The 22,912-nt window shown below is 31.4% G+C and overlaps 2 protein-coding genes across 2 annotated transcripts; both read right to left on the bottom strand.

Moving 5' to 3' along the window:
- Positions 1 to 8,296: 8,296 nt before the first annotated feature.
- On the bottom strand, positions 8,297 to 13,129 carry LOC108324009 (phenylalanine ammonia-lyase 2). The gene is made up of 2 exons (XM_017556790.2): positions 12,525 to 13,129; positions 8,297 to 10,170 (listed from the first exon to the last, which is right to left on the bottom strand). The coding sequence occupies exons 1-2, from the start codon at positions 12,920 to 12,922 to the stop codon at positions 8,421 to 8,423; spliced, it is 2,148 nt and encodes a 715-aa protein (XP_017412279.2). The 5' UTR covers positions 12,923 to 13,129; the 3' UTR covers positions 8,297 to 8,420.
- A 2,708-nt stretch (positions 13,130 to 15,837) lies between these two features.
- Positions 15,838 to 20,269, bottom strand: LOC108324227 (phenylalanine ammonia-lyase 2). Its single transcript, XM_017557099.2, has 2 exons — positions 19,838 to 20,269; positions 15,838 to 17,787 (listed from the first exon to the last, which is right to left on the bottom strand). The coding sequence occupies exons 1-2, from the start codon at positions 20,194 to 20,196 to the stop codon at positions 16,068 to 16,070; spliced, it is 2,079 nt and encodes a 692-aa protein (XP_017412588.2). The 5' UTR covers positions 20,197 to 20,269; the 3' UTR covers positions 15,838 to 16,067.
- Between the last annotated feature and the right edge of the window lie 2,643 nt (positions 20,270 to 22,912).

Raw genomic sequence — 22,912 nt, 5'->3', positions numbered from 1 at the left:
ATTGTTCCACCTTACCCTCTACTTCTATTCTCCGTAAAATTTATAATTACTCTGATGATTACACGGAGTCCAAAACACTATTACTAAACAATTCATCCTTTATGTTTTTCTTTTCTATACCCATTTAACAAGAACTTGTCCAAAATAATACCTATTTTGAGTATGCTTTATAACATCCATAGAAACCCTTCCACACTTAAGATCATGCATCATTTCCTTCACTCGTCCTTGATGAACTTATCTGATTCTCGGTAATATTGCCTTTACCCTTAACTACAACAGTCAACTCACAATTCTTGAAGACCATAAACTTCTAAAAACATATTGGAACATGACCAAATCATCCTTTCGATCATACTCTAGACTACAATATCTATCCTTCACTTGCATTGGTCAGATATCCCTAAAATACTAGTCCTCATCCTTTATTTAACCTACACTAAATGTTGAACCACTATTTTCTTCACCTGATAAACACTTCTGAAATACTTAACAAAACTAGAATAATCAAACTTCTTTCGAGATTATACTCCAAATTACCTCAACCTTCATGTAATTATTTTCCTAGCAAACATTACTAGCCTAACTTAAAACATTCTTCAAGAATTAACTTATAAACTCTAAATCTTAGGAATATAAACCTTGTCCTCAAAATACCTTCCCACATCCTAAGCTAATATGAATTCACAAACTTAATGTTGTCTCTAATCCAGTACCTAACAATTGTGTATCTCTGATAAGACTCAACAGATCACTCAATCAACAATGTTATAAATTCTGAAACCACTTATTTTAATCTCAATAAGGCCGAATTTAAAACTAACTAGATTCCTTATCAGTACTGCACCCACTCATTTAAATAAACCACTTATGCCACATAAGTTAAATGATCTAGAGAGATTATCAAGGCAATCAACCACAACCAACCTCAATTATAACGTGCTTCCCTAGATCAAAACCATATCCCCAGGATATTTAGTGTTAACCAAATCTCAAATTTTTATCTTATGCGAACTAAAAGTAAATATAAATAAGTTCACTCACTCGCATGACTGGTCAGAGATCAAGGTGCGACATATAAATCTTTACCCATCCTTTACATCACCATTGAGGTTTGAATACTACCATATAACTATGCCTGATGAAATTGCTCCAATCACAACCTACAACTTCTTAATTATTCCAAATTCCCTAATCACATTAGTATTGCAACTCTTCTTTTTATCTATTTCCAAACTCTTCTTCTTCCTTATCTTGCCATGTTCATAATATTAATTCCACTTACACTACCTCTACTAACTTTAATATTCCAAAATCAATAAGATTTTCAACCATAAATCATGACTCTTTAATCCTCTCATAAAAATACCAAAACTTTGCATAAGCTGAAAGCCAAAATTTTCGTACCTGGATTTTCTCTACCACTCATCATACCAAAATCACATACTCTCAAATTTTATCTCTAATACATTTACTGGAAAAATTTAACCATCTCTTTTTGATCATCCATTTAGCTTAGAATCCATTTAATACTTCATTCTCCTCTAAAGACCTCGTGTTCTCTTAACTTACAAATTTCTCCTCCTATTAAACTTTCTCTCAATCCTCTTTATGCCTTATACCACTTCTCTTCTACTCTTCTTCGTCTAATATTTGATTTATCCTTAATCTACTTCAGTATTCCTATCCCTTTTTATTTTAAACTTTATCTTCAAATCTTCCACCATTTTCTTTCTTCAGATTCCAACCATCACTGATACATCAATCCATGTTACCAATCTCACACAATGCCACTCCGTTTCTCACCAACACTTCCCTCTCTTCTGACTTCTAACATTACTGATATACTAAACCAAACTGATTTCTCAAACCTTGCTACATTCATGCTTATCCAAAGCTTCTCTTAATCTAGCCTTTGAACTTAACTCCTTTTTGTGAAACGTAAGATATCTAATCTCCTGATTTTGTCCTGCAAACATCTTAAAACATAACTTCTAAACACCAACATCTTCACTTATCCTTTGAAACTCAAATTCTAGTATTATATCTCCCTATGAAGGCTTTAACTAATTATAATATCTTTCATAAACCTTGAGAATTAAGAAAGGAAAATCATCTCTCGTAAAAGTCATGAGTAGTTAGACACAATACTCTACTATCTAGACTTGGAGAAAATGGTAAGTATACCATTTAGACTCAATTCTTCACAGAGAAGACACAACAGACCCACGACACAGAGGTCATCCTAAGGACGAACTGCTCTGATACCATTAATGTAACATCCCAAATTCTCACATTAATGTAACATCCCAACTTTTCACATTAATGTAACATCCCAAATTTTCACACTTGATAATTAACATTACATTTACGGTAACATTCCGTAATCTCACCCTTTAAAATTTCCTAGTTGATATAAGTCTATACATGTAAAAAGATTCTAATTATAGTTCTTCTACTCCTCCCTTTCCTTGATACTATGTGAGGCGACATTCCTTCATCTGCTCCCGTATAACGAATTATACGATCATCGCACATACCCAAACACAAAAACACAAACAAGTAGGGTGAGCTAACATGCAACAACTCATTTATAAGACATGCATAATTACTTCGATACAAACATCATATAATAATTATGTCAGACACCCTCATACCATCGTACCACAATTCCTATTAGACACTCGTCCCACAATACCCAATAAATACCATAATACTTAATAGACATTCATTCCATAATACCCAATAAACACTCATCCCACAATACCAATAAACACTCATTCCACAATACCCAATATACACTCATCCCACAATACCCAAATAAACACTCATTTCATAATACCCAATAGGCACTTATCCCCACGATATTCAATAGGCACTTATCCCAACGATATGTTGATGAGCGATACAACGGAAGGTTTTTCACTTGTGATGTCATTCTTAGTCCCCTCACTATGTCCAAAACCGGCACATAGACCAGGACATTCTGCCCTCCATACCATTCATAATGTTAGTCCCCTCACTATGTCCTAAACCGGCACATAGACCAGGACATTCTGCCCTCCATACCATTCACAAGGTTAGTCCCCTCACTATGTCCTAAACCGGCACATAGACCAGGACCTCCTGCCCCTCTCACCACATAATTCATCATTCTCTACTTGAGACTGATTGATTATTAGAGTATCAGGATAACCTCCAACTTCATGACCCTCAACATCAACATATACGCACATACCATGTCATTACAGAACCTCTCCACGAAACTCATACAATGCTCACATTCCTTAACTCATATTATACCATTACGAAATCTACCCATAATCCTCATACACCTACCATGACATTACAGAATCTCTCCGCGAGACTCATACCATACTCACATTCCTCGACTCATATTATACCCGTACGACATCTCCCCGTAATACTCATACATGTTCAGATGCATAAATTCAAATCAAATAAACTTCAATCATTTCAGAAATCATACAAACTGAATATATTCCAACTAGATATATTACATGATAATTTAACAGTACATAATCTGTACACAAGATTTAAGTTAAAAACCTGTCGAGTAGACTTCCAGGAAAGAGAGGTGCGTCACAATGGACAACTTAAGTACCAAGTCTTTCCTTAGCCAAAGTGTTCCTCAACTAGTTTTTAACAAATTTCTTATTAAGAGATTCAAAACAACAGCATATAATATTTACACCGAATATCAATATAGATAAACACACAGTAAGCATTAACAATATTCATACATAATTTCAAGACATGAATAGTAATAAAACAGTACTAAATCATAATATAAAAGCTTAGAAAAATTAGCTCCCCTACCTCTATTCCAGACTTAATCTCCTGCTCCGAATTTGTTTCCCCGAAAACTCTTCAGAACCTCTACTCTTCTTGCAACTAAAAATTTCTCCCTAACTATTTCTTCTCTATTTCTCAAGCTCTCACTTGATTCCTCTTCTCTTGGTGCAAAATACCCTTCCCTCCCATGGCTATTTATAGTAAAAAAAAATTTACTATTCCTTAATATTTTAATATTATTTATTATTTTAATATTATTTAAAAATAATATTTCAATCATTTTCTCACCAAATCTGATCCTAATTTCTACCTACTACTTACTTCCATGCTAAGGAATCCAAATGCTGAAAATTTATTTTTACTATTTACTTTTTACTATTTACTATTTACTTTTTACTTTTTACTATTTACTATTCACTATTCACTTTTTACTATTCGATTTTCTTAAAAAAAAAAAAAATACTAAATAAGTTATCAAAAATTTTAACCTCTCCTTATAAAATTACTATAATTTTATATCCAAAATTTATATTTTTCTATCCATTAAAATTATTATTACTAATAAAATACTAAAATTTACTATAAATATTTTTCATGGGTCTTACACTCATTATTTCTCTTTTTTTATTTTTATACATATGTATAAAAATAAAATATATCCTGATTAGTCACTACAAAAAATAATTTATAGTTATCTTTATAAAAAATGAAATAAAAGGAAAATCTATATATGTATGTTATTTTCGTTTCACAGGGTTAATTTTTATTAGGAAAATTGTACTTATAATCTAATCAAAATTAATATAATTTATTATCAACAGAAAATAAGTAATAAGGCTGTTACATATTTTTAATGCACAACCTGTAACACTCATGAAAAATATTTACCTTAATAGTAATAATTTCATTACTAGTAGTAATAAATTTATTTGTGAATGGAAAATATAATAAGTTTATAAAATGTGGAAAAAAAAAATTTATAAGAAATTTTGGTAGCTTCATTTGTAAGACTCATGAAAAATATTTATAATAGTAAATTTTAGCATTTTATTAGTAATAATAATTTTAATGGATAAAAAAAATGTAAATTTTGGATATAAAATTATAGTAATTCTAGAAGGAGAACTTCAAAATTTTGATAACTTATTTAGAAATTTTTTTAGAAAATTGAATAGTAAAAAGTGAATAGTAAATAGTAAAAAGTGAATAGTGAATAGTAAAAAAAAATTAAGAATTTCTTAGCATGGAAGAAATTAGGATTCCTTAGCATGGATGGAATTAGGTTCAGATTTAATCAAGTGGCTAATTAAAATATTATTTTTAAATAATATTAAAATAATAAATAATATTAAAATAATTAATGAATAGTAAATTTTTTTACCTATAAATAGCCATGGGAGGGAAGGATATTCTACACCAAGAAAAGAGGAATCAAGTGAGAGCTTCAGAAATATAGAAGAAAAAGTTAGGAAGAAATTTTTAGTTGCAAGAAGAGTAGAAGTTCTGAAGAGTTTTCGGGGAAACAAATTCGGAGCAAGAGATTAAGTCTGGAATAGAGGTAGGGGAGCTAACCTTTCTATGTTTTTAACCTTTCTATGTTTTTATATTATGATTTAGTATTTTTATGCTTTTATATTATGATTTAGTATTGTTTTATTACTATTCATATCTTGAAATTCTGTGTGAATACTGTTAATGCTTACTGTATATCTATCTATGTTGGAATTCGGTGTAAATATTATATGCTGTTGTTTTGAATCTGTAAATAAGAAATTTGTTAAAAACTAGTTGAGGAATACTTTGGCTAAGGAAAGACTTGATACTTAAGTTGTCCATTGTGACGCACCTCTCTTTCCTGGAAGTCTACTCGACAAGTTTTTAACTTAAATCCTATTGAACAGATTATGTACTGTTAAATTATTGTGTAATATATCTTATTGGAATATATTCAGTTTGTATGATTTCTGAAATAATTGGATTTGAATTTAGGCATCTGAACATGATTGTGAATTATAATGATGTGATTTATGTGGAAAGTATGTGAATGTATGTGATATGTTGGATTCACTGTGATAATATGATAGTATCTGGTTATTCATGTCTTGGGTTAAGTTTCAAAGTGACAGTATGGTTCATATACATAATTCCATGATCCTCAAGGAGAGGATACATGGTGGTGATTTGGGGGTGTATAGAATGATTGCATGGTAGCTCAGTTTTGAGGGTCATCCTGAAACTCCAATGGTCTTTCTTCTCATGTAGAGAGGATTGAACCATGTGGTGAGGAGTAGCAGGAGGTCCTAGTCTTAGGTGCTTCCATATGATCCAAGGTGAGTGATAACGAATTAACCTCGTGACTGTGGTCGGGCGGTAGTGCCCAAGTTTCAAAAAGCCACCACGAGTGCAAGACCCGCCATAGCTTGGTAATCATTCTAGTCCGGACGAGTCGGGGTATAAAGTAACAAGTCTTGTGATGTCATTTTATCATGTGTATCAAAGTAATAGATGAATATGTATGTTGTGATTGTTGTATGATGGTATGAGTATGTCTGACATAATTATTATATGAGGTTTGCATGCATGTTTTATAAATGATTGGTTGCATGTTAGCTCACCCTACTTGTTTGTGTTTTTGTGTTTGGGTATGTGCGATGATCGTATAATTTGTTATACGGGAGCAGATGAAGGAATGTCGCCTCACACAGTGCCAAGGAAAGGGAGGAGTAGAAGAACTATAATTAGAATCTTTTTACATGTATAGACTTATATCAACTAGGAAATTTTAAAGGGTGAGATTACGGGATGTTATCGTAAATGTAATGTTACATTAATGTGAGAATTTGGGATGTTACACAACCCTCCTATAAATTTATATGCCATTTTTTTAAAGATACAAATTTGTGAAGTCAAATGTAAAATACATATTTTTATGTTGTATTTTAAAGGGTATAATTCAAAATATAAGTCTGTGCTTGGAATTGTATATTTCAAAATAAAAGAATATTGATATTTAACGTTTTTTAATTATATAATCTAAAATGTCTCTGAATTATACAATTCAAAATTTTCGAAAATCATAAATTATAAGGTAAATTTAGAATTTCCAAATTTACGATGAGGATACATATTGAAATTGTGAGGGTGCAAAAAGAAAACCCCTTATTCTTCTGTGTAATTGTTAGTTTCTTCATGCACTTCGATATAAAAAAATTTCTCATTTTTTTATTTATTTTTCGATTACAGAAAGTTAATTTTTGAAATGACTTTTAAATTGTATAATTTTAAAATTATTAAAAAATGACTTTTAGATAATACAATTCGAAATTCTTTTTTAATTTTCGACAAACATGAAAAACTTATATATGTAAATACAGGAAGAGACATATAGAGATGTAAGAAGAAAGTGTCTTCCTTCTTTCGTAAAATAAGGAAAAAAACTCATACAACTAGACTTAGATAATAAAAAAAGGTAAGGTTATATATAAATAACAAAGTTCGCAAAATTCAAAAAATAAGGTTTTATGAAACATGTTTGAAAAAGAAGAATATAAAAAATGACAATTAATTTAAGGACGTCAATATTAGTTCTATCAACAATTAGTATTTTTAACAAAAAATAAAAAATAAAACAATATAAATTTTAAATCATTAAGATAAACTAGTGTGATAGAACATACATAGTGCTATCACATCTGCATTTCTGTCAATATATAAAAAAAATTGATGTACACAAATTATTTTCTATTTTACTTTTAATATTTTAAAGTCATAACACAAAATTGATGTCAATGGTAATGATGAGAGAATAATCATCTTTAGAAAATAATGGTATACATCAATTTATTTATCTTCTACTGCTGCAACTAAACATATTATACGTTGTTACATGTTAAATTAACATACCAAATAGAACACTTTAATATATTTTGATATAAATTATATATTGTTACAGATATATGCATTTCATAAAAAATAATATCTATTGATTTAATGTATCTAAAATTAAAATTGATATAAATATTATATTTTAACTGATTAAAATAAAATAGTATAACGAAAATGAAAAACACATAATCAACCATACCTATGTTTTCTCTAGCACAAAGATAAAGGGCAATACTGTGTTAGAAACAATATATACATAATTTAATATTTTCTTGAACTAATGTATTAAACAATCCAAATAAAATATATTATTAAGAAATATATAACTCTTACAAAAATTATATATTTTATATTTATAAAATATTATTTAAGTGAAGTGCTCATCCTTGTCCGTCCTATTTCATCCAGAACTCCAAAAGTATATTGCTGGAACAATTTGAGCCATCATTCACATTTCAATCCCGCAAACCAATCATTTCAGCAATTTGGTTTTGCATGTTTAATTTCGATATTTTAAAATCTAAAATATATGAATTATGAACAAAAATACTAAAAAAAACAATAGTGAAGTTGTTTATAGAGAAAGAAGGTGCAGTAAATGGAAATAGAATTTTTGTGATGACAGTTTGAAATATATTACATTTACTATGATTACAATAAGATAGATTACAGTGAATGAAAAATGAAAGTTTGTATCTTTATAAGTGGGTAGAGGAATCTTAGCATATTGGTAGAGGAGAACCATTCCAGTTCTTTAGACAATCGAGCATAGAATCAATAAACTTTCCTTCACATAATGCAGTAAAAACCTTGTCACATTCCTCACCAGGTGACTTCACCTTCTCCCCTGTTAGCAAACTTGTACCCAAGCTTTCTCTCACAAACTTATATAATGGGTAAGATCTGCATTCTTTAATTCTGTTAGGAATATTTGAATTTCCATTCTCAGCTTCAATCCTTGCATTTTCTACCTCCTTCGGCAAAAGGGCTATCAGTTCTTCCTCAAAGCCTCTTATCTTATGGAAAATCGAGCTACTTGAATTTCCCTCTTTCTCACCGTTTTGCAATGCATGATCAACCAGAACTGATCTCAACTTTTGCATCAAAGGGTAGGTTATACTACAGGGGTCATCAATGTAAGCAAAGACATATTCATGATCAACAACTTTAAGCAAGTCCTTCTCACAGAATCTAGAAGGATGTAACTCACCATTGATCCCAGTTGTGAGAACTCTTTTGGCCACTTGACTCACAGCATTCTTAACTGCGTTCTTCATGTTTTCTTCCAAATGTCTCAAGTCAATGGCTTGACACAATGCAACTAAGTAAGTGGAAGACATGAGCTTTAATATTTCTACAGCTTCAGCAGTCTTTCTTGAGGAAACCAAGCCTAAGGAATTGACATCTTGGTTATGTTGCTCAGCACTCTGCACATGATTAGTCACAGGGTTGGCCAGATACTGAAGTTCTGAACAGTATGATGCCATTGCTATTTCAGCACCTTTGAATCCATAATCTAAGCTTGGATTGCGACCGGCTGTTAGATTTGAAGGTAAACCATTATTGTACAAGTCATTCACAAGTTCAGAGAATTGGGCAAACATGAGCTTCCCGATCGATGCAATGGCCAAACGGGTGTTATCCATTGAAACACCAATTGGAGTACCTTGGAAATTGCCCCCATGAAGTGCCTTGTTCCTTGAAACATCGATCAAGGGGTTATCATTAACAGAGTTTATCTCCCTTTCAATCATCTTAGTCGCATGTCTGATTACTTCAATTTGTGGTCCAAGCCATTGAGGAGACGTTCTAAGAGCATATCTATCTTGTTTTGGCTTTTGAAGCGGATCAATCTCATGTAACTTTTGGGCTTCCTTAATGTATGAGCTTCCATCTAGTATGTGTTCCATTATAGCAGCAGCCTCGATTTGACCAGGGTGGTGCTTCAATTTATGAGTCAAGTGGTCTGTGAATTCTGGTTTTCCTTGCATAACTTCAGCAAAGATTGCAGACATAACTTCAGAAAGAACAACAAGTAAGTTTGCCTCAAAAAGAACAATGGAAGCCAAGCCAGATCCCACTGCTGTACCATTGACAAGTGCCAAACCCTCTTTAGGTTGCAACTCAAAGAAACCTCCATCAATTCCAGCTAATTTAAAGGCATCTTTAGCATTCAGTACTTCTCCATTGGGTCCAATTGACTTGGAGTTTGATCTTCCAATTAAAAGACCGGCAACATAGGATAAAGGAACCAAGTCACCTGATGCAGTGATTGTACCACGTAGTGGAAGACATGGAGTTATGTTGTGATTTAAAAACTTGGTAATAGCCTCCATAATTTCGAATCTAATGCCTGAATATCCTTGAAGCAAAGTGTTAACCCTAACCAACATAGCTGCCCTTGTAGATGAATAAGGTAATGTATGAGAAGCCTCTGTGCCATTACCAAAAATGCCGGCATTCAAAAATCTGTTTAAACAAAACCAATATTAATATATCATGTGAGTGTGAACTAAAAACTAAAATAACAACAAAATGACAGAAACTGCATAAATACATAACATACTATAAACCAATAGTAAACACGTTCGGTGAACGGCTAACACAATAAAGTGGTCTTTTTCCAAATTTTTCATACCCAGTCAAATAATTGTGTTCATAAAAGTCCAAGTTCATTAAAATAACAATCCCAATCATTTAAAGCCACTCAATCTCTAAGAATCCATAGATAACTCCGACATAGTCATTTAATATAACAACTGGTTGAAACATGCATTAGAGTTTTATTCTTCTTTTCCTTTTTACATGACTATAAAACAGTAATGGAAAGAAAATGCAAATAGAACATTAAATGTAGAATAAGGTTGTGGGATGAATGGTTATGGTGTTTTCCACGTACATGGCTCTAACGAAGAACCTTAAAATCGGTTACTAATTAATGTTGACATTCCAGCTATATATATCAGCACCCAATTTTTTGGCCCACCCATGATAACACTTTATACCTAAAAAAGTTTATAGTTTTATTTTTATTTACAAAGTTCACAAACTTTTCAGAGAACTTCACATGCGGTCTAATATTGTCTTACTTCTAATTCTCGTTTATTTATTTAATATTTATTCGTACAGTATAATAGTCTTTATCTACAAATTCGTGACCATGATTTCACTTTTAATTGGATTATATATCAGCTCAAAGACAAACGACAGAAGAAAAATTAAGAAATGACAAGTCATCTCTTCGTTTTCTTTGACTAGGACTTTTTGATTTATTTTCCAGAGTTAATAGACTAGTGTCTCCAAAACTCGCCTTATTTTATATTTTCTTGCATTAATATAACAACGATAATAATAGTAAACAATATTCAACACTTATATAATGACTTATTTGCTCATTTAGTAGTATGTTCATTGGAGATAAATATTACTGTAAACATGGTTTTCTTAATTATACTTATTTATTTAAAGGGACAATTTTTTCCTTTGTATGGATTCCTAATTGTTGTATCTATAAAACCAAACATGTAATCCAAACACATCGTGGAATGGAGACCACTCACCTTGTGCTAGAGTCACCGTCTAAAATAAGAAACAGAAAATTGTTACTTGGAAAAAGGTGACCAATGATTTGTAGAAAACATGCATTTTTTTATACTTTTATTTCACAACTAGTGTTTTTGAGTAATGTAAAATATAATTTTATTTTAAAAATTTATAAAAAAATTCTTCCACGGTCATTTATTCTAAAAATAAAAGTATAGGCTATTTTTTTAATTTTAAATTAAAACATTTTAATTAAAAATAAAAAAATCAAACTCAAAAACCAACCATATTAATTAAAATTAGACATGTTTCAAGTTTAAGACATATTGGTTCACAGAGGATTGAATTGTGTTAGATATTGTCTGGTCAATAAACAGAAACGTACCCTCAACAGCAAGGTTAATACTAGGGAAGTATATAGTTTTTATACTAAAAATATAATAAGGTTATTTTTAATTCAATTATTTCTATAATAAAATAATAAAACTTTATCCAATTTAAAGTTTCAAATATTTTATCATCTAGAAAAGGTGTTTTTCTATTTAATAATTTAATTTATATTTTAATTAAATAGCTGGAAGAGAAAAATGTAATTGCCAAGTAGTTTTTTCTATTTTAAATCTTTTGTTATTTAAAAAATCGTCTATTAAAATAAAGCCATTTACTGATAATATAAAATAATTTTATAACTATTTAAACTTAATAAAATTCTGTACAATCTTTAATATTAAGCATCTTAAAATTTTTCTAATAGTTGTCCGCTTAAAATAAACACCTCATTTATCTATGATACAAAAACTAGCTTCAACCATGAACCGACAAATAACCTTGTTTCTAAATTTACTCAATAAATTTAAAATATTCCAAGCCTGGTATTTATTGACTTTTTGTAACCTGCACATAAGTTTTCAACAGCTTTTTATGTTACTCTATTTTTCATTTCGTAACATAACAGGAGTTTTCTCAAATAAAACATCATGGGAGTTTTTTTCAATCGAAACTAGACGCAATAGAAAAAATTACGCACCAGTGTCAAATCTACAAACCACACGAAAAAGAAAAAGAAAAGAAAAATAATGGATGACGACTTCCACCTAATTGCATCTTGCACATCACTGATAACCCACCTACCTCAAAACATTCAGTAGTAGAAAAAAACACCAAATCCACCACAATAATGATTAATTAATTAATTAAAAATTTAAAACTAATTATCATAAATTTTAATTCGGAAATAAATTTGTTTTCGGTGATAAAAAAAAATAAAACGAATGAATGACCTGATGAGTTCGTTTTGGAGGGCACCACCTTGCTTGGTTCTCCTGTGTGAGGTTGCACCGAAGCCCGTGGTTACCCCGTAGCTATCAGTGCCTCTGCTCATGCTATCAATCACCCAATCACTGCTGGCATTCACTCCCCGCCGGCTCTCCCCCGCCAGCTCCACCGTCACGCTGCGGTCATGGCAGGTGGCAACCGCCGCCACCTGAGACACGGTGAGGGTCTTTCCACCTAACGTGACCAGGGAGTTACGGTACTCCTCCACCATGCGCTTCACCTCGTCAAGGTGGCTACCTTTCAGAGCTTCTGCAGCCATGCCCCAGTTGAGTGGGTCGCTGGCTCCATTGCAGAGGTTGAATGAAGCATCGCCATTGGTGTGGTTTCCATTGGAATATTCCATCCTGAAAGATAGGAGATATATACGTGGAAAGAATCAAATTAAGGTTGTTGTTTTTGTGAAGATCTTGTGTATGAATAATAGAAGTGTGGGGATGAAGATGTAGGTAGATGGGAAGTTATGGGAAATCGGAAAGGAAGAAAATGCACAAATGTGGAATTGCACGATAATGGTAAATGGAAAGTTGTTGTTTTGGGGAATGGGAAAGAAAAGATTGCTGAAGAAAGTGAGGAAAAAGGGTTGTATATATAGATGGGTTGGTGACATTGAGTGTGGGTGGGTAAGCCGATGGGTTAGTTGAGAAAGGGGAGTGGCCGTTGGATGAGGGAGACGAATGGAGGGTTGGGATGGTGGCACGTGGAAGGCTGAGGTGAGTGAGAGTACTTTGGTAATATAGCTGTTGGAATGGTGGGTCCGATCCAAGTTATTTTTGGTGGTGATTTGGGTAATGTTGAGGAAATGGAGAGGTAAGTGAGATTAAGAGGAAAAAGAGAACCAGAGGTTTATGGATAAATCATTCATTAAACTATTTATTAATAGTTAAGATCATATATGGATTTATTTTATTGTAGACACTCATTCAAATTAATATGAATTTAAAATTATAAATTCAGATTTGCAAATGGTAAAAGAGATATTAATTATGTTTCGGATGTACGAAGTCGAATATTTACTTGTAGTTTCTTTCACTTTTTAGTTTTTCGAATACTTTAACTGAGTGGGTCATCGACTAAAACTATTTTAATATTTAAGTTAATTTAATATTTAATTGGTTTAATAATTAATATTATAATAAATATATTAATAAAAATTTCAATATTTATATTTTTGATTTGTATTTAAAGATTTTTTTATTAGAATCGTCTTAATCACAACTCAATTTTATTAAATCTTATTGACATTAATCAATCTACTTTGATTATCAATTTAAAAGAATTCGATATACCAACGAATATATGTATACAAATGATTATGTATAACACTTACAATAAAAGAAAATATAAACACTGAATGTTTTGATTTAAATTCTTCATATTTATTGAAATGAATAATTACATTATTAATATTAGATGTTAAGCAAAAGGATTAGTTATAATTACATAATTAAAAAACTGTGAATAATGAAATTGGTGAAAAGAAAAGAAAATTGTAATTATGTGAGAAAATAAAGAGTAAAAGTAATTAAGTGAAACTTAGTAAAATAAATTGGAATGCGAAAACCATGCATGTGGTGTAGCATGAAAATAGATGTGCCAACTTTATGCGGAAAAATAGGTGCACGTGGCCTCGGGTAATTTTTTCACCTCCCAGGATAGGCTTGGCTTTCCTCTTTGTAGAGAAAAAGTTATGTTACAATCATAATTTGCTAATTTTACAATAAAATGGGGTTTAATTAAAAGAAAGAATAAATTAATAAAATGGGGTTTAATATATATTTGATAAAAAGTTAAAATTAAGATTTGTTGTGTGGTAATCCATATTGGTTTGACAAGCAGAGGGATTAATGAGACGGTTGTTTCAACTATTCCTTTTCCCCAAATTCGGCCTTCATTATTTTCTCTCTAACTTTAACCAATCAACTGCGTTGACTTTTTCTTTATGTTTATGGGACCGAAAAACTTTTTCCAATTCCCAAAGTACAACGACATTTTGGATCCATAAACTTTGTGTCGTACCATGCAACCAAATAGATAACATTTTCAATCTTAAATAATATAATGCAAACGCATCATATTTCAGTACATAGAAGGATCATCAAAATTAGGTTTCATTATTACTTTCTTTTACACATTATAGTGGCTTCTTTGCCTAAAATAATTAACTAGCAAAAAGTTCTAAAAGTCTTAAATAAAGTTGCAAAGGTTCATGATTTTAATGTTTACTAGAAATGAGTAAAATGTCTATCACATTATTTTTTTTTCCTTTATGTACTATTTTATTGGCTATATTTCTCTATAAACCAAATCAAAAATAAAATAAAATTCAGATTAGACCAAATCTTTTACTAGGACTTTGAAAAACGTTAGTAAAAGTGTAGGTAGGTTAATTAGAATCAAACTTTTATAATAGAAATTATTTTAAAGCTTTAAAGTGCACCAAATAGACTTTAAACCACTACATAACGTATATAATGCAAATGCCACCTAACCCTTAATCCTTTTCTTTGAGCCTCTGTATTCAAAACAATTCTAGTTGCTTATTATCTGAAAATAAAGCTATAAAATTTATCATTACAATTGGTATAGTGAACATATTTGTTAGAGTAATTGATCTAAGATCTTATATTTTGAATTTTGTTGTTGTTAGTGTTAACAAAGAAATAGAATTAGAAGTAAGAACTTTACAATTATCTTCTCTTGTGTCATACTAAAAATACATAAAAGTAAACAATTAACATTGTTTTTTCAAATATTTATGTATTGGTTTCTTTATCTATTATTTTTTACTGGCAAATATTCGACTTTTCAACAAATTATATCAGTAAAAAAACTATAATTTCTCAGAAAAAAAAATCTGTCAAAAACATTGTATGAACAATTATTTTTCTTTTTCATTAAAATTTTAAAAAAAACATGACATGATAATTATTTTTTGTATTATCCAATTATTTATTAGGCTTAAGTGGTGTAAATTAGCATTAATAATGTTGTATGTGAATAAGTTCGATCGACCACGTTTAATATTTTATTAACGAAAGAATAATTTAATCGATTTCGTTGGTGATGATTTCATAAACCACAAAACAAGGAAATTATCTTTATTATTTGTTTTAATTTTTAAACTTTGTTTGGATATTTGTATTAAAAAAAAACTTGTTTGTATATTTCTATTAATTTTATGTACAAGAATTTTGTTTCTAATGCATAAGCTCTTATTAAACAGCAAGGTCAAATGTTAATTTATTGGTAGCAAAGTAATTTTATTGAAAAATAAACAAACACTCTCTTAAGTTACGAGAGGAAAATAAAATTCTCACAACAAACAAGTACACTCACAAACTTATAATGCAAACTCACAATACACCACATTTCTCTCTGTTTCTCTCTTTTACGGTGCAGTAGAGAAGAAAAACAAGTAAGAGAATGTGTGGAAGAAAAACAAAGAAAGAGAGTGACAATGCAACAAATATCTTGGTAACACCATTTTATCATATTGGTAAAGGTGTTCCATTCCACTCTTTTAGACAATTCAACATAGGATCAATAAATTTTCCTTCACACAATGCAATAAATACCTTATCGCATTCTTCACCAGGTGATGTCACTTTTTCGCCTGTTAGTAAAGTTGTGCCCAAAGTGTCTCTCACAAACTTATACATTGAGTAAGATCTACATTTCCTAATTCGATTAGGAATAACTGGATTTCCATTCTCAATTTCAACCCTAGTACTTTCCACCTCCTTTGGCAAAATTACTTTGAGTTCTTCCTCAAAAGCACTTATCTTTTGAAAGATTGAAGAGCTTGAACTTGTCACTTTGTCACCATTTTGTAATGCATGATCAATTAGGACTAACCTCAACTTTTGCATCAGAGGATGTGTTGTCCTACAAGGATCATCAATATAAGCAAAAACATGCTCACCATCAACAATTTTAAGCAAGTCCTCATGATTAATGTCAATTGTGAGAACTTTTTTTGCCACTTGACTCACAATATTCTTCACAATGTTCTTCAAGTTTTCTGCTAGATGTCGTAGATCAATTGCTTGACATAATGCAACTAAAAAAGTGGAAGCCATGAGCTTTAAGATGTCTAATGCTTCAGCTGTCTTTCTTGCAGAAATTAAGCCTAACGAGTTTACCCCTTGGTTATGTTGCTCCGTACTCTGCACATGAGTTGTGACAGGATTTGCCAAGTATTGAAGTTCTGAACAATAGGATGCCATTGCAATTTCTGATCCTTTGAGGCCATAATCCAAGCTTGGGTTGGGACTAGCAGCTAAACTTGAAGGTAAACCATTATTGTATAAGTCATTCACAAGTTCAGTGAATTGGGCAAACAACAGTTTTCCAATTGATGCTATGGCCAAACGAGTGTTATCCATTGAAACACCAATTGGGGTACCTTGGAAATTTCCACAATGAAGTGCCTTATTCCTTGAAGCGTCAATCAAGGGGTTATCATTTACAGAGTTTATCTCCCTTTCAATCATCTTTGTTGCATGCCTGATTACTTCAATTTGTGGTCCAAGCCATTGAGGTGATGTTCTGAGAGCATACCTGTCTTGTTTAAGCTTTTGAAGCGGGTCAATTTCATTAAACTTTTGTGCTTCCTTAATAAATGAACTTCCATCCAATATATGCTCCATTATGGCTGCAGCCTCGATTTGGCCAGGGTGGTGCTTCAATTTATGAATTAAGTGATTTGTGAATTCTGGTTTTCCATGCATAACTTCAACAAAAATTGCAACCAAGACTTCTGAGAGGATGACAAGTAAGTTTGCTTCAAAAAGAACTATAGAAGCTAAGCCAGATCCAACTGTGGTTCCATTTACTAATGCTAATCCTTCTTTAGGTTGCAACTCAAAGAAACCACCATCAATTCCTGCTAATTGAAAGGCCTCTCTAGCATTAAGAACTTCTCCATTAGGTCCAATAGACTTGGAGTTTGTCCTACCAATCAAGAGACTAACAACATATGAGAAAGGAATTATATCACCTGATGCAGTGATTGAGCCACGTAGTGGGAGACAAGGAGTTATGTTATGGTTCAAAAACTTGGCTATGGCCTCCATGATTTCAAATCTTATGCCTGAATATCCTTGAAGCAAGGTGTTAATCCTAACCAACATGGATGCTCTTGTAGTTGATTGAGGTAAAGTGTGACAAGATTCCTTATCATTGCCAAAAATTCCAGCATTTAAAAATCTATTGCAAAAAAAATACTTATCAAACACCATCGCCAAATTTATAAAAAAAAATAACCATCATGATAAGTAATGAATATATATCTAAAAATATGTTGACTAAGTTGTATAAACAATTATCAGTGCAAAATTGGTCTTTCACTTCACATAGTTTACATTAGACCAAAAGAAAAATGATGAAAAAAATGCATGGCAACAATTTTGTAAATGAGTACATTAAATTGTTTGAGACTTGATTTAAAACCCAAAATTTATATAGGATTGCGCAAGTCCAATGTAAATATCAAGTTTTATCACAACCTTCTTTTACCTCTTGATTTCGAGGCACAAATTTCTACTTTCTTAACTTCTTTATCAAATTATAGGGTTCATAAGTGTTTTTTAAGGTTGTTTTGCAAATTTGAATTGATTGGTGTATATGTTTTGTTTTGGTGGACATTTTTCTCCAATTATAATTACAATGGGGTTTTCTAGTTTGAATGTATTAGTGAAGTTGGTGATTTATGTATCCATTGTATTATCGAAATTGAAACCATGGTTGTTTTGGAAATATCAATAGTAATAATGCATGAATATCTGAAATGAAATTTTTTATTGGTATAAAAAGAATTTTATTAATCTACTCTCACATTAGAAAATTAACTCTTGATTCATTTGTGTTTTTGATATTGTGTTTCTAATTTTTGTTGTTATAATCCATTTGTGTTTTTGATTTTGTGTTTTTAATTTTTGTTATTATTGTTGTTGTTTTGTTTTATGTTACAATTTGGTATTTTATTTTTTGTTTTCACTTTCCGTATCTTGAATTTGTTTTATTTGTATTTTTACTATTTATTTAATTTTGTCAGAAACATTACAAATAGTTAAAAATTAATTTTTTACCCAAGTTTTGTAGTAGTGTCTCTACATTTTATAAAATAATCATAGATTTTATGATACAACTTTTATAGGGACAAATATCAAACAATCAAAGCTTTTTTTTACATGACTCGGATTGAGATACAATACGCATGAAAATTGTTCAAGAAAAGGTGAGGAATCTGTTGACCATTTCCGAAAGGACCAAAATTTGTCTATTTAGTATTTTTTTAACACTTTTAATGCATTTTTCTATATTTTAGACATTTAGTTTACATACCTATACTTAAGAAATTTCTAACTTTTTTTAGATGTTTTCTTATCTAGTGATTGATCTTTTGAAAATACTTTTGGGTGTCAAAATCTTTTAATAAGTATACTAAACTTTTGAATGTACCAAATATAAAATATATATTAAAATTAAAAGAAAATATTTTTATTTACGTATTAAATTATATATTTGTAAAAAATATTAGGGGGCCAAGGCTTCCCCAAATATAACCAAGCTGTTTATAGAAAATAATGTATTTGTCAAACTCTTACATCTTAGATATTTCATATACTTCCATGTTCAAAATTTTTTATTTTATCATTTTTTCCTATGATTGTTTTATTTATATTATTTGTGAATAAATATTGATATTTTCTTAAATTTTAATTTTAATTTAAAACCAATTAAATTAAAAAAAAATTGCATTAACCTTACTAAATGAAACATAAATTTACGGTATTTCACTTTTACGTCAAACTTTTAATAGAGATCATTAATCTAAATATCTTACTTTAAAAGACCTATTTTGTACTATACCATATATGACAATAAAAAGTTATTTATACTCTGTCATTCGGTTATATAATAATACCTTTAAAAAATGCAGAGCTACCACCTTCACATAGCATTGATACACAAACATTTTCCCCGTTTATTTATTTTTCTCTTTTTATTTTTCACACATAACTAAGTTTGAAATGAATTATAAAATTTTGTACATAAATAAATAAATGATAATAATTACTTTTATCTTCTACTAATTAATAGTTGGCAGAGACCATTTTGTCCTCTCTTTTTTTGCATTTCTTGTATTTAAATAATGATAGTCACAGTAACAAGTATTTTGTATATTTTTTGTCAGTTAAATTTGTACAGAAAGTTTGACTAAAATAAAGTTATGTAGAGATAAAGAAAGAATGACCTGATGAGTTCGTTTTGGAGAGCAACACCTTGGTTGGTTCTCCTGTAGGAGGTTCCACCGAAGCCTGTGGTGATCCCATAAGTATCAACGCCGTTCACCAAACTTTTAGTCACCCAATCACTGCTGTCATTTACACCATGCCGGGTTTCCTCCGCCAGCTCCACCCTTATGCCGCCGATAGCAACCGCCGCCACCTGAGACACGGTGAGGCCCTTCCCACCTACCGTCACCACGGGGTTACGGTATTCTTCCACCATGCGCTTCACCTCCTCAAGGTGGCTACCTCTCAAAGCATCCGCAGCCATGCCCCAGTTAAGTGGGTCACTGTTACTGTAACCATTATCCTTTGAAAATCCCATCTTCCAAAACACTGGTAGGATATAAAGAAACTGTATGTAAGAAACAATGTGGGAATTTCTGTGTGAGTATAGAGAGTAACAATGGCAGGTATATATAGAGACCATGGAGATGGAGCAGTGTGGGAGTGCTGTATTTTATAAGTACTCGATAATCTACCACGTGGTCGTACTTGTTTTTTAATACTATAGAGTGGATTTCCAGGATTTCAATTTCAAAAGTTTGGATTTGACACCTCCTAATTTTTACTCTCTTCCCACAACTATTTTTTATTAATTCTTTTATTTAATATTTTTATTAAAAGGTGTTAAGTGGGGTTGATGAAAAAAAAGGCTGCGAAAATAGTCTTTTTTTTTCCTAAAGTTAATTATTTTCATCTTTTGATTGCCTTTATGAGTGGACTGGGTAGCATAAAAGAATCAATTATTTGAGATACAGTAAAAAGAATATTTTGTAGTAATGTCATCTGCAGCATGCCTGTGCTTATTATGAACATTGAATTGGGTTGTCCTTTTTTACCTGTTTTGGAATGAACTTTAGATTTTCTTCTTCTATTTTTTCTAATTTCTTTTCATATTGAATCATATATCTGAGTTTTGACGTGATTTGATTGTCCACGTTGATAATCTATATAAATGGCATTGTTGTTTCATATATTTACTTTTTCCTAATTTTCACCTTCATGTTTCCTCTAACTTCTTCCACGGCCTTTGCTTCTTTTTCTTTATGTTTACGAAAATACTTAAATATGAACCAACCATTAACGTAAAATAACAGTTTAATTTAAAGTTCAATATTAAATGTCAAATACAAACGTTTTTCTGAAATTTGTAAGAGTATGAAAATGTAAGGCTATTGGGTCCTGTAGCCTGACCCAAGAAGCTAAGCACATTAGGACCTTAAAAGAGGTCTCATTTTCCAGCTCTGAGTTCTTCATCCAGTTACTCTTTCTCTCTCTAAACTCAGCTCCATTTTCTTCTTCGTGCTCTGACTTCTCTCTATTTTTCCACCACTTCCCACCGTTGAAATTTCAAATAGGTAGTGTGCTTTCGTTCACGGAGTTGAGAGCTTCCCATTCTAGCTCTAAGAGTTGTTTTCATCACCATTTAGGTGGTTGTAGGGCACTGTTTGGGTTCTCTCTGTGAAGGCACAATTAGGGCACTCTAGTTGGCTATACTGATCAACTTCAAGGTAAGGGGAGCTAATTATTTTTGTTTGAATTATTTCTTGAATCTGCTTTGTAAATGAATGCATGTTGAATTTTGGATTGTTGTAAGGTTTTGTACGGTACTTTGGATTTCAAGTATATAGGATGGTTTGAATTGAATGGTGTAATTGATGGAACTGTGATTGATCACTTTATAGTGAGTTTGATGAACTTAACTACTGTATTAGATCATGTTAGAAGTGATTTGGAGTGTGAAATCTGTTGTAACTTTAGCTAGGTAGAAAACTTGGTGATTCGGTAGTGTTTTAGGTCCTTTTGGAGGAAGTGAGGTAGTGAATTTGAGAGTTAGGGGTTCTGGGTATAATTGGGCTATTGGGGCAGTCTTAGCAAGTGGATTGACTTGTTTGAGTCACCAAATTGGTCAGAATAGGTACAAAGTGTTAGAATTGGGTTTGAGATCCTCTAGTTATTGAGTTAGATGTTTTTGAGTAGAAATTGAGTTGGTTTAGTACATCTATTTCCTATCCAAATGACCAATGCAATACTTTACTTTCATCTATAAACATGTTTCATATCAATATTAGTGTTACAGATTTTAATTTGTTCATTTGGATATGTCTAAGATGCACCAAAACCAAAAAATCACGTTGCTGTCAAAAACTAATAAGAATAATCGATTATCTCACTTGATAATCGATTATTTTAGTCAGAGAGTTGTATCCTCTTCAAAGCTCTTGCAAATAATCGATTATCACATATGATAATCGATTATTATCGTCGGAAAATCATCCAGGACAATTTTGGGTGGTTTTTGGGGTTCCAGATATCATTTTTGGACGTTCTTTAGGTCGTTTTAGGGGTTTTGGGCCTTTCCGGAACTGTTGGTGATAGTTTCAAAGTTATTTTCCTGGTCTAAGTATGAGTTTAAGGGGTTTTGTGTTGTTTAATGGGTCTTCTTGGACTGTTATTGTCTGTTAATGTACATGGAATGGTTTCATGTGATTTTTGATGACTTATTAAGTTGTTTGTGGTCTTTTGAAGTATAATTAGTATTATATCTATGTTTGTATGCAATATAAAAGTGAAAGTATGTGATTTTCAAGGTAAGTCTGATGGACGTAATTCCATGGACCTCATAGGGGGGTTACATGGTGGTGCCTCATGTTGTGATCCATAGTGAATTCTCTTGTTGAGATTCAAGTATGTGTAGAATGATTGCATGACAGCTCAGTTTTGGGGGTTTTCATGAAACTACAATGATCAATCATTCTCAAGTAGAGATGATTGAATCATGTGGTGAGTAGTAGCAGGAGGTCCTAGTCTTGGAGGCTTCCAGTATGCTCTAGGGCGCGGAACGGACTAACCTCGTGAGTGTGGTAGGGTGGAACCCATTGGCAATGGCTTTGCAAAGCAGTAGAGACCACCACGAGTGCATAACCCGCCATAGATCGGCAATCATTCTAGTCCTGACGAGTCGGTTTATAAAGTAACAAGTCTTATGATGTCATTTTACCATGTTTTGAGTGACTTTTGCATGTCGTGTGAGGTTG

This window comes from Vigna angularis, chromosome 3 (genome assembly GCF_016808095.1).
Source record: "Vigna angularis cultivar LongXiaoDou No.4 chromosome 3, ASM1680809v1, whole genome shotgun sequence".
NCBI lineage: Eukaryota > Viridiplantae > Streptophyta > Magnoliopsida > Fabales > Fabaceae > Vigna > Vigna angularis.
The sequence above is the reverse complement of the archived record's forward strand: the minus strand, read 5'-3'. Positions and strand labels throughout refer to the sequence as shown.

Bases quoted from the DNA above. Each gene is read 5' to 3' on its own strand.
- LOC108324227 (XM_017557099.2), bottom strand. From the start codon at position 20,196: ATGGGATTTTCAAAGGATAATGGTTACAGTAACAGTGACCCACTTAAC. The intron at 17,788-19,837 runs GTCATTCTTTCT...TTTTTGCAATAG, and splicing joins CTCCAAAACGAACTCATCAG to ATTTTTAAATGCTGGAATTT.
- LOC108324009 (XM_017556790.2), bottom strand. From the start codon at position 12,922: ATGGAATATTCCAATGGAAACCACACCAATGGCGATGCTTCATTCAAC. The intron at 10,171-12,524 runs GTCATTCATTCG...TTGTTTAAACAG, and splicing joins CTCCAAAACGAACTCATCAG to ATTTTTGAATGCCGGCATTT.